This window comes from Gambusia affinis, linkage group LG14 (assembly GCF_019740435.1).
Source record: "Gambusia affinis linkage group LG14, SWU_Gaff_1.0, whole genome shotgun sequence".
Lineage (NCBI taxonomy): Eukaryota > Metazoa > Chordata > Actinopteri > Cyprinodontiformes > Poeciliidae > Gambusia > Gambusia affinis.
In genome coordinates, this window is record NC_057881.1 from 21,559,265 (window position 1) to 21,579,537 (window position 20,273).

At 38.3% G+C, this 20,273-nt stretch overlaps 1 protein-coding gene and 1 long non-coding RNA gene across 2 annotated transcripts in view; both read right to left on the bottom strand.

The window, feature by feature from the left end:
• Positions 1–7,712: 7,712 nt before the first annotated feature.
• On the bottom strand, positions 7,713–8,688 carry LOC122843343. The gene is made up of 3 exons (XR_006372691.1): positions 8,539–8,688; positions 8,000–8,084; positions 7,713–7,910 (listed from the first exon to the last, which is right to left on the bottom strand). It is a non-coding gene; the product is annotated as an uncharacterized LOC122843343 (long non-coding RNA).
• Positions 8,689–8,873: 185 nt separating this feature from the next.
• LOC122843333 overlaps positions 8,874–20,273 on the bottom strand; it is a 705,002-nt gene continuing 693,602 nt past the window's right edge. The window contains exon 2 of the mRNA XM_044138001.1: positions 8,874–10,133. Within this exon, the coding sequence (XP_043993936.1) occupies positions 8,887–10,133 (1,247 nt within the window). The 3' untranslated portion in view covers positions 8,874–8,886. The remainder of the gene's footprint in view (positions 10,134–20,273) is intronic.

The window sequence follows — 20,273 nt, forward strand, 5'->3', positions numbered from 1 at the left end:
GAATATATTCTTATAAGCATGAAGAAAACAGAAAACGAGAAGCAGCGAGAGCCAACAACCACACATGCTATGACAGGGGAGTAGCAGCAGGTGGGTTAGTAAGAAGCATAAGGGGGTGAGATAACATCCTGAAAGATCAGGGAAGCTGAGACCAATAAAGAATCACCGCAGAGAGAATCTAATCCTACAAGAACAAAAAACAGAAAACATAGAAAACAAAACTTGCACGAAACAAAATAGAAAGCCTAATCCGACAATAAGAGAACTTAGAATCTCATACAGCTGGTCATTTTACTTTTCCACCGTTTTGTACCTTAGTAGTTTTGTCGGTTTCAAACCAGGGTTAAGAATGATAACCCTGGCTTGAAACCAGGGTTATCTGTTCATCTTTACCTTGGATATGTTTCTTATTCTTTGACAATCCGAAACTAGAAGAAGTACTGTATAATATGTGGATAGTCTATAAAAGGAAATATGACTTTCTTACTCTGATGAATATCGACAATTGGGAGTTTGCTCCAAGTAATTTTGATTTGACAAATGCAAATAGTAAGACTGATGTATTTTTCAGCCATTACAGATATAGCTTCGAACTTCTGAAAGATGGCAATTCATTGTTTTCCGCAAAATCCTGTCTTGTTAGACTCTTCCAGGTGTGTCGTCTCATCATCAGGCCCCTACCAGGAAGTCTTTGGTAGAATTTGCTGTCAGTGCCCAATAATGAGTCCGTTGATGCATCACAGGCTGTTCATAAAGAAAAAAACCCCCAACAAAATAAAATCTGCATAACTTAGAAGTGACTGTCTCAGTAGGGGGAGCGAGAGAGAGGATATGTTCCTCATAACATTTTCTGTTTGGCAATATTTCAAAACATTAGAATAGCCTGACAGTGAATGAAAGCGCAGCCGTTAAATTTTCTTCTCTCCGTGATTTTGGACGATGTTGTCATCCAAACTCACTCGGGATACAGCCTTTTCTTTATTTTTCAGCGTTACATTTTCAAAATGTGTCGTGGGATAATCCTTGTTAGGAAGTAGAGGGGTTTTTTTTCTGCTGTGTCAGCATATTTTGCCCTGATTTCACGGCTTTGTGCAGGAGAGATAGATTGAAGCTGTGGCAAAGTGTGAGTTCTGCTGATGTTTCTGATTCCCATCGATGCACTGGGGCACAGTGTTTAATTTAAAGCCTTGCAGTTTCTCGGATTTTTATTTTTGTTCAAAGTATGGGCCCACTTCCTGCACCAGGATCATTTCAGTAATTTGGTCCATTTCAACAGAGGGGAAGTCATTTCTCCATTGGGGAAATTACTTCCCCAATGGCTTTAATTCACCGGGATGAATTAAAGCCGGTGAGCTAGACTTTTCATCCTATAGCTTTAGACTTGAAAAACTCAGTCTCGCAATGACATTTCTAACTTTCCCAGCTGAGCCTTCCATATCCACACTTTGTTTTTTAATATTTAGAATTAAAATCAGCCTTCATTGTCATTTTACACAAGGACAATGAAATTTGTTCCACTGCAACTCATTCAAAGACCAAAAAAAAGACAAACTACATAAGATGTGGCTGGACGGGAGTCGGAGGCTGCAGCGATCACTGTTGTAATTAGAAACTTGGACAAAATAACCCAAATACAAAAGCATATCTTTTTGTATTAAAGTGCCAAATAAACACCAAAATTATTTATCTGATGTGCTGATGAATTTTATGTCACACCAATAAAAAGCAGTAACATAATCTCATTGTAAAAAATGTTGAAATCCAGCCTTTGAGTTGTGTATATTTGTTCAAGAGGGAAGGAATTACGTTAAGAAATAAGTAAATAAGTGTTTATTAATGAATCAATAGTGTCAAACTTACTTCTCCCTCGAACAAATGTTTACATATATTTTAACAATTTTTAAAAATTTCTGTTTTCAGTTTTAATTTCAGTTTTTTTGGAATGCATTTAACAATCTACAACTTCCTATTTCCCTGTAATAAAATATGACATTAGACAAAGGCCTGTTTTGTTTTTTTTCTTTTTAAATGTTTTTTTTTGCGACTAAAACAGTACCCTTGTTTTATATTTCCATTATTCATAGTGAGCGTCTGCGAAAGAAGATCACGTCTAGTTTTAAAGGCAGGGGGCAAAAGTAAACGAAGGAAGATTTGATGACAATTATCTGCGATTTATGGTGGCTTTTAAAGTACGCAGGACAAGCTAAAACACATACAATAAGTGTTTCATTGTGCCAGCGTACAAACTCTTCACGTGAATAACAATGTTCTGGTAACTGGCAGAGTAAGTATATGTAGTAACATACATGTAGGCTACATGTCTGTCATTAGCTAGAAGCTACATTACCTATGCTAATTTTGCTAGTTCTAAAGTAAATAGCAATATTTATCTTAGAATCTTACCAGAGATGGGTAGAGTTATATATATATATATATATATATATATATATATATATATATATATATATATATATATATATATATATATATATATATATATATATATATATATATATATATATATATATATATATATATATATATATATATTTATTTATATAGTTTACAGGGATATAAAGTAATCGGAGAAGATTCTTGACGTTTGTAATCAAGAAAACGTCCAGAATCTGATGTTTCCAAGCCAGACTGCGCTTTGCCGAACCGTCTGCATGTTTAGAACATCAGTCTGCCCGACATGAAATAACCATAAAAAATGTAATAAATATTCCTTGAAAGTCACATTCTACCGTGATTCTGACCTTCCAAGAGGGCCTTCAGCTTCAAAGTTGTGGAAGTGTTAAACTATGTACAAAAAGAAACACAATGCAAAGGTTCCAGGTGGAACTTATGTGTAGAAAAAAAGAAAATGCCATTAATCGTGCTAAAGATTTATTTAACAAATCTATGTAGTTAATCTAACACGTTTAAGTCCCGTCTTTTTTCCCCTACTACATCTAACCCCTGAACCATGAGTGCAACGACAACAGAAAAATGTTAAATACTTTAAAATGAGGACATGAAGTCAACACGTTTGCTCCTCCATTCCAATTTCATTTCCTACCTCCACCTCCCAGCGTGACTGTCCATCCCAGAAGAGCAGGAACGTGTGAAATGTGCGGCGAATGTAGATGGGCTGAGGAAACGAAGTGTTTCCCTGCCAGTCTGTGTGGCCTTGTCAGTCGGTGGCTGTGCCGAGCGGCTCTGACATGTCCTCTGGCCCGGCCCATCAATTATAGAGGAAAGCAGGTGCCGAAAGAGCGGAGCGGAGCCCCCGGCGAGCATCTAACAGCGCGTGGTGCTGGAGTTTGAATAAACAACGACCTCAACTTTTCGGAGCCGCTGGATGTTTCATGTTGACGTCATCGGTTAGGAAATCGGTCAGATGAAGAGTCGTCAGTGTCGTCATTTTCGTCAACGGCCCTTTACTCAGGGCTCTGCTGTTCCGGAAACCAAACCCGTCTTGAAAGTGGAATAAGAAGTTTGAGTGATATAGAGTGGGGAGAGTGGGGAGAAGAGCGCTGGCAATTGTCAAAGCATCAGTCAAATGCTTTCAAAACTGCGCGCAATTGTTCAGAGAGACTCATTAATCACAGAAGAGACTGCCTCGTGTCAGTTTTTTTTTTTTTTTTTTTAAACAGGCCCGTGGCGACGATGGGAAGCGTAAAACTTTTTCCTTTCCCTTGAGTTTGAGCTGTGAACAGAATGAAGGTGATTAACCTTCAGCGTGAGTGTTTGTGCGTCCGCGCGCCATTAAAGGAACGACTCCGTCGTAATAAACATCACATTAGCTTTAAAAGCCTCCTTCTCGCTCATCAGCATCGTTTTTATGGAGATGTGAACATTAGACACACCCAGGGAACTCACTGCAGCTGTGCATGTTTTGTTTTCCTCCTTTTATCCCCCAGCTGACAGTATATCGATCTGCCTCTTGTTATATTATAACATTTCTCACTGTGTTATTCACACCATTAGACAGAAAATAGCACCATTGTGAGTTCTGCATCATTTCTGAGCCTGGAGCGATAACAGCTGTCCAGATTTAGTTCTTAAAATGAACATTTTCAGCGGTTTCGTCGCATCAGTTTGTGGCGAAGACGACAGAGCGACAACCTGAACAACATAACTTTTAATTATTGTTTTAATAGTCGTCATACCAGAAGGTAGGCAGCGGGATCACAAAAGATAAAGCATTAAAAGCATTAGAGGCTTTATCCTCTTTAAAGGTCAAATTTGCTCAATTTTTCTGCACATTATATTCACACGTTAGCTGCTCCTTCTTTAGCAAACTAATAGAACAAACTGCAATTGTTTAAATCGTAATTTAAACTCCTTTTCAGAGTTCCAGAATGCATAAACCAAGCTCAGAGAAAGAGGGACGATTACGTCCTCTTCTCCTCACATGGACATGCAAGAAGACCTCACTGTTACAGTAAAAATGCAAGGTCAGCATGGCATTTTTAAATCAATAAGATGTATTTGATGCACAACTGCTCTATAAACGACACTGGAGTAATTAATCTCCTTAAATGTTTGAATTCAAACGGCAGTGACAGTTTTTCTTTTTTTTTGTGCTGCTTTGAGAATTTGTGCAGATTTCAGAAACCTTCTGCCTCAATGCTAAGGTTCGCATAATTAATACTTCACAAACAATAAATAAAAAAAAAGTATTCCACGACTTGCCTGATCTGTAGTTGGAAAGGTTATTCTATGTTCTACCTTTCACTTGTATTGAGGTCAGTGATGATGTGTTTAGATATTAAGTGGTAAATTAAATTATTTTCTAATACTTTTGATAATTTTATACCTTTAATTTATTAACGGGAGATTTTACACATGTATTTTATGATATGCTTGTCTATTTAATTTTGTCCCCCAAAACCATTCATACTCCCACAGGAGCTGTGAAATAAATACACTATGAAACAATTAAATATCTTTTTAAATAAGTTTTCTTTAAAAAGCACATCTTGTTATTTAAATTCATCAATCAAAGGTAGATTTAATTATTTCACGGGACATTTAATTATTTAATTGCATAATTTAGAATTTCATGACGTATTTAATTATTTAGGGGTAAATTAATTTTTTTAAACAATTTTTTTGATACATTTAAATAATTAATTGGCAGTTTACACATATGTATTTCATGGCATATATCAAATTTCTCATTTCCACAATAGAGAATGTATTGAGCAACATAACCTTTTCTGTATGTTGCTCAGATATTGCAACTCGGTTATGAACATAATACATTAAATCACTTGCAGGTTAAGAACCCAATGAGTGAGTGCACAATGCAATTAGTCTTTCACTGCGTTGGAAATAAAGGTCAATTTCTTGCCACGTCCTGCGAGATAAATGTGATCTCAACATTCAGCAGCTGGCTTTTTTTAAATACATTTTTTCATCAGGATAATAAACGGCGGAGACCACTCCCATCCAATGTTTTCTTCAGAACTTCTCTATTTTCTCAACTGCTTCAAGTATTTGCACAGTAATATTAAGAATTCGTGTACGTATACGGGATGGTCTAGGTATAAATGAACTCAGAAGTGTGCAAACCTTTCGCCAGGATGGCCAAAACTGTCCAGTTGAAAGTTCTGGAAGGCCACAAAAAATGCATACTTCCCCCCGTCCATCTTACATAAACTAAACAAGTAATATTTACACGAAATTAAAAGTTGGCCTGCCAAAGAAACGGGAGCTTTAAATCACGTTTACCTGAATATGCACATACAGTTTCCTAAATTTTAGGGATGGTTGTTTTCTACTATTGTCCAGGAAAAATGAATCTTGAAAATATATCAGGAACTGTATACAAGTCGCTCTTCATATGTACCTGTTGTTTTCAGCCAAGTTTAATTAATTGTTGTGTCTGTTCATGACATCGCTGAATGTTTGTGGTCCGATGTATTACAAAAGTAAAGCGGAAGAAAAATATGTGGTTAATTTAAGGAGAAATTTTTCGGATTTAAAGTTTGCTGATCTATAAGAATGTGTTCTGGCATTATTATTTTTGCCATTACCGTTATTTTACTTAAATATGGTCTCAAAACAGCAATATCATCGTTTATCGCAATAACTTCTGGAACAATTTATCGCCCAGCAAAATCTGTTATTGTGAGAGGGCTACTTACAGTAGTAGTTTTAGTATTTTCATACGTTGGTTAGGTGCAAAAACAGTGAAAAGTATTGTAATTATGTGTGCATCGATTGCTTAATGAATAATTAGCAGAAGATACCATTACAGAAAATTGATTCAATTATTGTTTAACAATTAACTGACTGGTATTTTATCCCAATCTTTGCTGTCGCCATTTCGTGAACTGGCGTAAGCGAACAGGAAGAGTGTGGCGTCCCGTAATTTGCTGACAGCTGACGTAAACTGCTTGTCTGTGTTTTTCCCCTTTAGTTTCTGTTTTTAATTCTTTCAGTTAACAGAAATGTTTTCTGAACTTCATTCTCATTCGTTTCGTCCGTTTTAGTTAACTCTAATAACCTTGCTTAGTGGTCATAACGTTACGCCTGGTTGATGCAAATTCTAATATTTCTTCCACTCATAAATAATGCCTGCTTTACATTTCCACTAGAGCTCATTATGCCATTTTAAGTCCACAAAGGTTGTTACAAGACCTGGAGAGTTCAGACTGTATTCAGAGAAAAAACAGCAACTTGTGATTCATCTTCTAACCGAGTCTGCATTAACGTGATTTTACTCTCACTGCATTATTTGTGCTTTGTGCTAGGCTTTCCGCTGCCGGTGTTATTGCAGCAGTAAGTGAAGGCTGGACGATAATTGTTGTGGACACGATGAAATGGACAACAGAGTGCTGAGTGGCTCTGAGCTTGTATAGACCTAAGTGGCTGTGGTGGCTCAGCGAAGTGCTTGTGGAAGCACAGGGGAACCGTACCCATCTCCAGTTTCCCCACCCGCCCCGCTCCTCGAACGCAGCACGGTTACTCTCCTTCATTAATTCACACAGACCGTCCGTCTCCCTCCCTCCACAAGCAATTTCCATTTACCATAAATTTCCCTTTTTGCCACATTCATTCCTTCTGCCTTTTATTTCCCTGCCTCCATTTTGCCACCGAAGGCATGCCTTTTTTTCCCCCGTAGAGACCTGATTCATTTTCTCCTCGTCCTTTTCGTGATCCGTCTTGGCCTCTTCACGACAAAGTGAAAGCAGCCCGCTGCTGCACCTTCTCCGCTCTTATCTCCTCGTTGTCCTATCAGTCTCCATCAGGGCCGACTGCTGCCACTTCAGACTCTTCTGTCCATGCCTCTCCTTTCTTCTTCTCCTTCCTGGACACAGTTCGCTCAGCCTTTCTTCCTATGCCTCTGTTCTGGTGAACAGGCTACGACGACAGAGGGGTCGGGGGTAAACACAGGTGAAGTGTGTGGCCCCCTGGAGTATTTTATTAGCCACGTATCAAAATTCAGTTTCCGAAGCTGGAGCGTTCAGCACCCTCTGCTGAAACCTCAATTTCTACCATTTTTTATAAAATATATTTACAAAAACATTAATTCAAACAATTTTATTTAAACAATTCATCTGTAGTATACATTAATGAGAAAAAGAGAAACAAACAACAATGATAATTAATTTCTCCAATTATGGTTGATGAAGTCATTTCAGAAATGTACACAGGAATAATGAGGGAATATGTTGATTTTAAAACACTGTAGAACAAAAGGACACCCAGTCCTGATGCATCAGATTTAAAAGTTCTTACTTTTTTCGTCAACTGGGTTCTCTTATCTTCCTCCACCTGACTGGTGGTGCTGAAGGTGGAGGATTCCAGGCTGATGAGGATCCACTTCACAAGATCTCTGTCTCTTTATTCTGCGTCCATCTTCAGCTGTTCCCCCTGATGCAGCAGGAAACTTCTCTTGATGATCAGCAGGATTTCTTGCAGAAAGTAGGAATCAGATTTGAGTATTGACCTGAACTTTATGCATATTGAAAACATTTTGTTGTGTAAAAGTAAATGTTCTTACTTTTTTCGTCAACTGGGTTCTCTTATCTTCCTCCACCTGACTGGTGGTGCTGAAGGTGGAGGATTGCAGGTTCAGGAGATCCAACCTGGGATGATCAGAACATCAGAGATCTGAGAAGTCTGGACCTGGGATCAGAGACTAGTGTCTGCATTTTTTAATGTCGATTCTCTTTTTGTGATCTTTCTGTGTTGCAACACATAAATATGGCCATATAAAATCAGATTAAAAGTTCATCTTTACTCCACATACTCTCCTGTTCTGTACTTTCCCTCTGGATAAAAGCTCTTAATTAAATCCCTCAATCATAAATTTTGTCTATGTTCTCCTCTGTCTTCTGATTTCTTAAATGCTTTAATTTGGTCTCTAATACTAAATTTTATCCGGTAAACTTTCCATACTTAATGTAAATTTTAACTCTATATAGATTAACACTTTCTACTAATAGTGAATTTCTTTCTATGTTTATTTAGCAAAGCTGATGGTCCCCAATGCCAGGAGGAGGCCAGCAGTATTATGTGTTGTGGAATACAAAAACTTACAAGCAGGAATCACGAGGACAGGAACCACATGGAGAACCAGGAAAGAATCCAGCGATGAGCAGCTAAAACCTGAAAGATTAAATCTGGGAGAGTGGATTAATGGAGGAACAGGCGGTGCTCTCTAATTACTATATTAGAGAGCACCGCGTGGGGAAGCACCGCGATTAGAATCCTGAACATCTAAAATGAAAAATCTAGCAGTGGGTAAAAGAAAAACCCCGGTCCAAGACGCTACTTCAGGATTCCTCAGTCCTGCTAGAAACCATTGGCTTTAACAAAACCAACAGAGAAATGATGATATCTTAAAAGGACTTTTCAGGAAGGTCTTCAGCGTTTCAAGATCCCAGTCTAATCAGAGTCACTTGACAAGTCGTAGTGAGGTCTAAACCACTCTTGTCTGGAAGTCACTCTTTCTCCAATTCTGTCAGATCCAATTCCAGATGTTGAAGGCCTTGGTTCCTCTTCTTTGTCCATTTGAGACTTCATCCACACACATATGCAAGGGAAGGACACACTTGGAATTTTGCAGTATGTGGATGGTGAAGGACTAACGACAGGGGAAGACACAATGGGATCTTCACACTCTGTGCTTCGTGGACGACTGAAGACAGGGGATGACAAAACAGAATCTTCACTGACTGGGGGACTGATGGCATGAACTGACACAATGGGACCTTCACGTGTCAATCTTGGTAAGGGACTAAAGACAGGGGAGGACAGAATGGGATCCTCAGATGTATTCTCAGGTGAAATGCTGAAGGGTGAATAAAAGTGATTCAGCCAGAATGTCATGGGCGAGGGATTGGAGACAGGAGATAACTGAAAAGAATCCTCGTGTACCGTCCCTTGTGAGGGACAGAGGACAGGTTCCTCTTCATCATCACAAGTCCAGGTCCTCTTGGAGGGGGACTCCTCTTCAGCATCTTCACTCTCTCTGGTCCTCTTGGCTGGGGGCTCCTCTTCAGCACCATCACTCTCCCTGGTCCTCTTGGAGGAGAGCTCCTCTTCAGCCACGGTGTCCCTGGTCTTCTTCGCAGGAGGCTCCTCTTCAGAGTCGCTGTCCTTTGTCCTCTTTCGGTTTAAGCTGGTCACAGATGTCACGTGAGTCACATCCCCTACCAAACCTACCTGATGACGTTGTGAGACACCAATAGGTCTTGAGTCATCTGGACTCGAAATGGGCTCTTCCTGCTTGTCAAGGCCATGCGTGGATTCAAGTGATGCCAATTGAGAAATGCCCTCTTGACACTTCTGAGCCACCTCAATGTCCCGTAGGTCTTCAAAATTTGGAGGAAGAACCTCAAGCAGCGGTGATGCAGCGTAAGTATGGTCCACTGTCGGACAGGAACTGGTAGTAGAATCATTACCTACCTCGTCCTCACTGGAGCTGCTGGTACACTTATTACCAACCTTATTTTGTCTGGAGCTACCACTGGAGCTGGAACTACACCTAGACTCCTCTCCATGACCTCCAGAAACCATGGTGTCAGACATCTGAGGGAAAACATCTGACCACACCTTACCAAAATCCTTACCGTCGTCTCGATGTTCCTCCAACGTTGGGGATCCATCTGCTGGGGGCGCTACACTATGAGCTGTGAAGTAAAACAAGAAAAAATCTATAGCTCAGTATGAAGACCTTTAGAAAAATCCAAAGCAATGTTTAAAGAGAACAATGAAATACCAAAATACATTAACCCAGGTTTGAAAATGTCTAAATATAAATGAAAGAAGTATGTGCTGTGTTGAGGACTTTTTAATAGCTAATAAAATACCTTTAATCTTACATTGTACCATTAGTGTGAATAAAAAAACACTGCAACAAGTTACTCAGTTTACCCTCCTATAACTCTCACAAATCTTTGACGCTGCTGAACAGGTACGTTTTATCTTCATAGCCAAAACAAGATACATGAGCCATTCATTACTATTAAACTTAGATTACTGCTTACATAAATTCAATACTACACAACAATTGAAAAATATTAATATATTTCCATTAGCAGTTTTAAATTACTAGATTGTTAACTGTAGTTAATTAAATTAAATTCCTCTGAGCTCCACAAAGTTTTAGAATCACAATCACAGCTACTCTGAGTTTACTCTATTTATTAATACAGTAAATCCTACAGTATTAATAAATACCCATATAACCCCACATATAACCAACAGCAGAAATGTACATCTGTAAAAATCAGAGTCTAAAGACTGAGGATCTAAATAATCAGAACAACACAAGTGGCCTTTACTCCAAATATGTTTGGGCATTTTTCAAAAAATATGGACAAAGAACCATCCAGTTTGCCAAGAATTGGACACCAAAGCCATAAAAGAGGATTTTCACAAAGGAATCATTATTTTCTATTTGAAAATCAGCTTTGATTGATGATCACTAAGACACACACACACACACACGATGCTTATAACTGGGGCGACAGTGGTAGAAGTTTGCCCTGCAATGGCCAGCCTCTGTCGTTGTGTCCTTGGTCAAGACTCTTCTCCCACCTTTCCTGCTGGTGTTGGTCAGAAGGGCCAATGACTTGATAACAGCTGTGGCTACAATCCATTAGCTTATCATCATCATCAGTGTGGGAACGTGAGTGTCTTAATAAACTTCTACAAGTATGATGTCATTGCCATGGAAACCAAATATGTTTTGGTAGGGCATTTTAAAAACAAACAACGGTCAAGAACAGTTTTCCGTTTCCGTTAGTTTTCCCGTTTTGTTTATTTTTAAAATCAGCATAACAATTTTTCTCAAACACTAGTGCTTTATCCACAAATTTCAATAAGCTAACACATAAGTCACAAAAAATCATTTAAATTAACTCACAAATTAGTTTCATCCCACATACGCAAAAGAAACCTATTAAAGTCATATATTTCAAAGAAGTCAACAAAATTCCAAAGTATTGGACTACAAAGTCATCAAACCTGATACTGTTAGATTAAATAGCACCGTTTTAGCTTTTTCCAATCAATTCAACCATGTTAGCATTCCTGGCTATGTTAAAAAACCAGATCAACATGTCCCTATCTTGAAAAACATAATCAAACTAAACTATTAAATCATAGACTGTCATAGGGAAAATACATTTTTAAAAAATGCTTTTAAAACTAATATTAAATATTCGATGCGTTTCATTCGGCGTATCCATGGATACCAAGTTTGTATCAAGGCATTTTTCAAAAGCCTAACAAGCTGTCTGAGCATCCTATGTGAAAAAATATTACATAATTAACAGACCTATTCTACCTCACATTCAGTGCTGACCTTACTAAACACCGGACTTTACAACAATTGCGTTGCGTGATAGATATCTAACTTATGGGTCCACTCACTGTACTTACAGCCGAGGTAGCGAAATAACTTCTAATGTCTGTCATCCTTTTCTTTTTTGGTGGCGACATGGTCTCGGAGACTCATAATGAATATCAAACTCAGAAGGAGACGCGTTCACTTTCAGCACCATGGACCAAGCTTCCGTTCCGCGTGTGGCCAGCTGGCCGCCGTCTGTTGCAGCCAATCAAAGAACGTAGATCCACGTTCTTTGAGCCAATAGCGGCATGGGTCGTCATAGTTCATAACAGCGAATTTTAAAATTAATGCTACCACTGCGTAGTATATTGAAATATTAAACTAATCAATGTAGATTTTCGTTTATTTATTCTGTTTTTGTTAAAAAATACATGTTTTTTTTATTTATTAATATGGCAAAAAATTGGTCTGGACTGTTTTATATCCCTTGAATATTGGTCGTGACATGTCACGACTGTCCATACCCAAACCTACGCCCATGCCTCAAATCAATTTGTCAAGACACATATTCAAAACTAAGGAAGAACTTTGTGTTTCCTGTAATTGAAAAAGCACGGACCCTGGAACAGAGTGAATTATTGACCACCAAAAAAATCTGAAAAATCTGAGGTAGTTCTTTGTGGAGACAGTGTGTGTACAGCCAAATACCATACACACACCTTTTTTATTGACTTTAAGGTAATTAACCGGACACAAGTTTCAAGCTTCAACGTAATGGAGATGAAAGGCTTTAAGGAGGCTCTCAACAACATAGAGGCAAATGGAGTGAAGGTCACGACTGTTTGCACAGACAGACCGACAGATAGACGGACAGACAACAAATTATTAAAGAAATGAGAATCAAAAATCATGAGACATGCCATAAATTTCATCCTTGACATGTGGCAAAAGGGGTGTCCAAAAACTGGCTGCTGCAGCAAAATGGAAGCCATGTGAAGACCTTGCAGAGTGGATTCATCCATCATAAACCATTTATGATGGAGTACACAGAGAAATGGCTGTCGATGATACACCACGTAACCAATCGACACGACTGGCCAGGGAACAAACACCATCATGAGTATGCTCTTTCTCTGGGTTGGCATCTCCAAGCAGCAGCCACACAAACACCATCATCATCCAACTCCGTCCTCTTCCTCCGTTACGTCCTCTTCATCTTCATTACCATACGAGTGGTACATTGACACCAATTTTAACGCGCTCCGGTTCAAACTGAGAAGGAGTAACGTTATTCGTAGCTGTTTTGGGGCTGGATAGACATAGAGCGATTCAATCGTCACACGTCGTTTACCCAGGATGCATTGCAGCGTAAGAAAAATGGTGATGTCTGTGTGATATTTTATTTAAATTTATAAAACCTAAACAGCCTACAATATTTCTAGTGTATTTTTTTTTTTTACGTGTAAAATAAATATTTCTCTTAACCCTCTATGGCATGAATTTTTATTTTATGAGGAAAAAAATATTTCACCCTAGTTTTGGGAGTTTGAGGGGGTCTTTATAAAATATCAATCAGAAAATGTGCTCCACCCTGCCCCCCCCACCAGATTTTGGTTTGTTGTCTCAGGGCAACAACATGCTATGAGGGTACTAAAACGCCAAGGTTTTCTTTAAGTGGAATGATGAACAAACAAGCAATAAACACATTAGAAGAAGTTTAATTTCAACAACAACAATTTCAACAAGTTTCCTTTCAACAAACAGCCACAAATGGTTTATCAATTAGTGCATTAGAAATTAGCTGCCTGTTGACTGATAGACTTTATTTCTCTTAAAGTCTACTGTTAGAACTAATCGTAGTTCCCTTTAATGAGGCTGCAGGATCAATACATTTGATACGGTAACATACGTAATTCAATCTGCACCATAGCCGAGCTGCAAAGTCTTTCTAGTGCAAAAAAAAAAGAAAATCCATTAAAAAAAAAATCACAAATGAAACTGATATCTTTGATAGTGATCTTTATAGTTTCAGTCGTTACATAATTAGCTTTGAGCTTTACAGCTGTCTACTTTCACGCAAAGTCGTTTATCTGCTTCCGATGATAATGCAAAGAACGTTGGGTACTTGTTGCATACATTGTATGATAAAATCTCCATTTGATGTAATGTTTTGGATGATGTATCATCCTTTGATTATTTATCTGAAGGGATTATGCGAGATGAAACTGAAAAATAAAAAGCATCTGGCTGCCATTTGTAAGGAGTAATTTAACGTAGAACATGTGTCCGATTTCTTAAGAATTACGTGTATAAAGTAGGTAAAGTACTTTATAACTTATGGGTCCATTTCCTTAATCACAAAACATGACAAGTCTAATCATTTCAAAGATCATGTAGTTTTGGACCTTCTGTTTCCAGAACGTAGCGTGCAAGCAAAGGATTTTCAAACAAGAGAGGAGAACAAAAGTTAAGCAGGAGAAATTCTTTTATATTTTTATCTCACCTACACTAGTAAGGTTTAATACTGAGGCTACAGTGCAAACGTGGTGAAGCACCTAGCAAAAAAAAATAAAAAATCTGTTCAAACTGGACTCAACCCCTGAACTTGTGTTCTGGAGAGAAACATCAAACTGAGTTTTTCAGGCTGTGAAAGTCCAGCTGGTTCCTAGAGGCCTTTTGAACTTAAAGTCATAAAGATCTTATTTTTTCTTTCAGATGTTAGCAAGTTTAACCAGTTTAACTAGTGACATTGAAAGGCCTAAAACCAAATTTTATTGGTTCAATGCTTCTTTTTTACACCAACCACTCCACTATTGTCCAATCTTTACCTCTTTAGTTTGTCTTTATATTTTTACTTTTATTCCCAAACAAATGTTTGCTAATTCAAAATTGTAATTAATCACGTTTCCCTCATTTGCATTGTTTTGTTTGAAGGAATTGTTTTAAAAATCAGCGTTATTCTGTTAAACCACACAGACGTATATAGTTTTTACACTTAAAATTGGCAAGACAATCTTTACACTTTTTCATAATTAGATCATTTAACTTGTACATTTGTCCCCCCATCACTGTAAATGGACACAAATACTGCTTCTCTGATTTATTGTCATCAGTTTTTTTTTCTGTTTTTTTTAATGAGACTTTGTTTTATCTGGTAACTGGGCTGCTGTGTTGACTCATATTCGCCAATACAAACATCCCAATGCACCTGTGCACATAAGCACATCCATATGCATGCAATGCAAATAGCTAATAAGTTATCTACATGTATATACATTAAACATGAGAATTATTAATTTGCATAGACATCTGTTAAGTTGTGAGTACAGATGTATTTCTGCATAATACTTTATTTTTCCCGGCCCAGTCTGAAGTGTGCGGTTGGATCCTTCTCCAGTCACTGATTCATTGATTTGTTTACATTATTATTTTTATTAAATAAGGGGCCTTTCTTGAATAAGTAATGGAAAATGGATTAGATTTATATTGAAATTGTTTAGCCTCACATTCAGTTTGTACACTGGTAGAATACACAAGTCTGATGTTGTGAGACACATTTTTGAAGTGACTTTTAGAAAATATAACTTAAAATAATTAAATGTAAAATTAAGCACTGGGGAAACTGCTTTTGTGTGCAAAAATGTAGATTTTTATTTTTATTTTTTTGGAGAAAACAGGCTTTACAAGCTCAAACTGTATTTTAACGAATCTTTTAACATTTGTAGAAATCATCCACTCCAGGTTTGATCTGTCTGTGTGTGTTTGTTTTGATACTTTTCACTATTCTAAGTTTGTCTTAAGTGATTCAGTTTGAAGTCTGGATGAATAAACTCAGATCAAAGTTTTTTTTTATTGATAAAAAAAAAAAAGCAGACTAAACTGTGAAATGACCCTTTGATTTAGCGTTGATTCCCAATTAATCAAGTCCCAACTTCAGCCTCTTTAGCTAGCGAAGGGTGTTTTCTGACCTAATGGAATTAGTTTGATTGGAGACTAGAACATTTGTCCCATTTTCTGCCACTGCGGTTTGCTTTTCCCACTGCGCTGTTGAACAAAACAAACCCTTCAAAAGACACGTTCCCCTCATCTCCTGTGGCGGCGCTGCACCAAGCTACCGCTGAACGACAACACAAAAACCTCCGAAAAAGACACTCATGAAGTGAAAACATTCCACACTTTAACGGTTGTAGGGTTTCTCTTCTGTCGCTGGCAAGAAACCATGAGCCAGGTTTTGTCTCTTGAGTAAAATCTTGTTCTAACATTTTTTGTTCCGTTTCTGCCCATACAATGACAGAAACTAAGAATTCAAACTACAGTGTTAATATAATATTTCTGTCAAGCATGTATGCACAGAATAATAAAAAAAAATTATGTAATGGGAAACAGGTGAGTGAAAAATACTAATCAAGGAAACGCCTAAAGAGGACATTATTCGTCATGAGGTAAAACACATTTGGCATGCAGGCGCAGGCGGACACGAGAGGGGAGGAATCGGTGAAATATGGAGCGTCAAGCTTTTGCTGCAGAGAGCTCATGGTATAAATCATGAATCATTTACAGTCTCTTTCCCTCAGGAGCCTGCGTTTAAATATTAATGCTCTCCATTCAGATCACAGCCACCCTGACCTGCATAGCTGGGTCTGTTCCCCAAGGACGGCAGGCGCGCATCCTTCCAAACTCTCACGCATTTCCATGGAGCGTCTGTGGGAGCTGACAGAAGATACCGGAGTGCCAAAACGGCGTACGGTTCCGTTTTGTGCTGCGCTCTTATGTGTGAACTCCCTCAACACGTTTGGTGTTGCACAAATTTGAGCAAACTCCAGAAATATTGTATTGTTGGGGGGGGGGAAGTGGTCCAAGTCAGTCCCTTTTTTTTGTCCAGTGGTGGTCTTTATTTAAAGGGACAGTTTTATGTATTTTCCAGTTACATAGTGGCATTTTATAATCCAACCGAGTAAGTGTGTAATCCTCAGTTGTTATACAAAAATACCAACTATGACTTAAAAGAAATTTCACTTTGCAATTCAATGCCTTGAAATTGGGTCTCTGTTTCTTTAAGAAACTCTTGTTCTTTCTGAAACTCCGCCTTGAGGAAGTCATCACAACATTAGTGTGTAGTAACTTTTTTCCCAGCTTTTCAGAGAAGTATAAATAAACTGAATTGAACCTTTATGAACTATATATTTTAATTAGCATCTCTGCATATGAAAACAGTTTTTTTTAAAAGAAGGACCATCCAAAGCACATCAAGAGTTTGCTAGTGAAGCTACTACCAGTCCTTTGAAAAGGATTTTAGTAACTAATAATAATAATTAAACATTTTAAAAAATCTAGGATGCCTGGGATCTGGGATACTGTCTTCAATTTAAGAAGTTACAACAGATATCAGAAAAATAAAACTAATGGTATTTAAAAAATAATAGCCAATTTTTACATATTTATTGCGACCGCATGAACCTTTTTTTTTTTAAGCTAGCTGTTTGGTTTCTTGATCTCCCCATATTAAGGTTAATATGTGGAGATTTAATTTATTCCAAATGAATCCTTTTCCAAGTGTAGAATTACCATCCCTCATAGATTAACATTCCTAGAAAGTTCTTCACAATTGTTTAAGAAAATTAAACAATTTCTAGTTCTTGACTTGCAAGTTAATCAATTGAGAAATGATTGTCTTTTATAAAAACTCATACAGATGGGTAATAAAAGCTGTCACCAGAGCAAGAGAGCAAGAAGCTTGTTCCCCTTCATGAAGAACCTTTCAAAAACCTGGCAGCAGGTTTGGGAAACGGGGCGTTAACTTGTGCATTCAAAGATTCCAGCCAGCACATGCCTAGAAATAATCAAAGTGCATGGCACAATGTCTCTTTTGGAGACAGGACCACTTCTGCTCCAGCAAAAAGCGCCTGTTTCATCAGTTCACACCTCTACGAAAAATCCATCTCCGGATATTCTTTGCTGAACCGCGACATGTCGCTTTCTCCACCTACTCAGTGCAGCTTAGAATTTCATCTCACATTAGTATTTCCACGTCTCAAAGGACATGAAGCACAGTTGTTAAAGGCAACCTCAGGTTTGACGGCATCCCTCAAACATAGCGGTTCTAGAGCATAACAGAACTTCTGTAGCTTCCCTTTGCAGGGGACGTATTATGAAAAATTCACATTTTGCACTGTTTTCTACTTTCATTTGTCTTTCTACTGCTTATAAAAACAATTCAAGTGCTTCAAATGTGCTAGGCGGTATGTTAACGTTTTATTAGTGTCTGGAAAGTGAGCCGTTTCAAAAACCTCCTGAATGTAAAGTCAAACATAAGCAGACACTGCCTGTCACCTCGCACCCCCAGCCTGGTCTAGCCTCCCCGTTACCTAGCAACCCAAGCGGAGCTCCAGCAAATTTGGTCAGCTGGTTTTACGACTGTACTCTCGGCACAATGGCTACTGGAAAGGAGAAGTGTTTTGTTGTTGACTTACCATCCAGTAACCATATATATATATATATATATATATATATATATATATATATATATATATATATATATATAGCCAAATGTGCTCAATCTGGGAACACTGATTCTTGTTGACTGTGCAGGAGGCTCCACTTCTGCTTTTCAAAGATGTATGGTTGTACAATTGCACATCTTTCAACATTGAGTTGGGATGAATTGTCTAAGAATGATTTCATGCTAAAACTGTAATGAACCTGTTTTGTACAGCATATAGATGTATCCTAACCTGTTCAAGGAAGCATAGCAGAGGAAATCTTCAATGTTTTCTTCAGTTTTCATTGGACATGCGAATGACGTGTAGGAATAAAAACTAAGGTATTGTAATAAAATTGGTCCAACTTCTCTTCATCTTCATTAAGGTACTACAAGATTTTAGGCGGGTTGCTAAACGGTTGCATTGAGCTAACAGCTGAACTTGTGTTCTAAATAAACTGTGAAGTCGGCCAGGTTGACAGGTAAAAGGAGGGCTGACTGGCAGACAGATAAGACGGGCTCACTGAGTTGACTGATTGGTGACAGACAGACAGGGCAGACAGATAAGTAAAGATGAATTTCCTGAAAATAGGAAGAGCAGGTTTAGTCAGACAGGACAAAGTCTGAAGTCTAGAGAAGCCATTCCTCCTTAGGATGAGGCCACATCCCACAAAAGCGTCACTAAACTGGCATTGACAAGATTCTGGGGTAAAAAAAAGAAAAAAAGACACAGATAAGCAGCAGGTTAATAAGCTAATGGAACTCAGCTGAGAAGGTGCACCTGCTACACAGCCGCTCACGAAGACAGTATGACAGGAAATCAGCACGTAATTGCATTTCAAGACCTCAGAGGTCGAACAAACAGCCTCATGAAGACCAAGGAAGACACCACGCAGGTCGGGGAGGAAGTTGTGGATTAGCTCAAGGTAAATATTTGTTCCAAAATAATATCATTGCAAGCTATGAATGTCTTGAAAATCTTATAAAAATATGTAAAAATGGAATGAGATAGATATTGATTCAAAAAAATGAAGCTCCTCTGCCTTCTCCCAGTGTTGATGAGAAACAAGCAGTCAGAGCCAGGAGGAGTGTCTAAGTGCTGTCAATCAAGCACGTGTACATGTTGTGTAAGTCATGCTATGACGGCAGATAAACAGTTTTCCTGGGCAACGTGTACATGATGCTTATTGACAACACTAAGACCTTCCTTCTGTCTGATTGGTTGTTTATTAAAACCAGGAACGATGTATTTTGACAAAACAGCAACAGTAGGCCTGCAGAGATTAATTTTCTGCAGATTATCGGTCTCATATTACACTGTCACAACAGTTTTGACAAATATTCTTATTTTTTAAGTAGTTTAAAGTACAATAAATGCAATCTGCCATTACTCTCAAGTTATACACAAACAGACTGAAATCACAAAGTGGTTGACTTCTGAATGAAATTGGTTGCTCTAAATTTTATTTACGGGTGTAAGAGTCACGTAGGATGAACACAACAGTGCCCCACGTTTGTATTCAGCTCATTTATCCTTCATATCCCACAATTATAAAAAAAAAAAAGGATCTGCAAAATACAAGTTAAAGATTGTAACAAGACGAAATGCGAGGAGGTTGGAGGTGTGTGAAAACATTCTGGAAAGGGAACGGGTCTGAAGAGGATATCTGCCAAGCTCTCACTTCGTCTCCTCACTCCACCTCTTCATCCATCTTCCTTTTGCGAACACTGAGAGCCGCGCGAAGAGAGCGAAGGTCCGACACCGAAACAAACACTCCTGACATCTCCCTGCCACAACAACGTGAACGTTTCCCCGATCCAGCGTCGCAGACGTCTACGGGAATCCACGTTGAGCTCCCCACCAGCAGCAGCACACCTTCCAATTAGTGTCACCCTGAGCGTGAAGCATCCCTCTCTCTCTGCCTCATGCTATCCTTCCACTTCTTTTGGTCTTCCTCTTTAATTCTCATCTTTCTTTTTTTCTAGCCCCAGGCACAT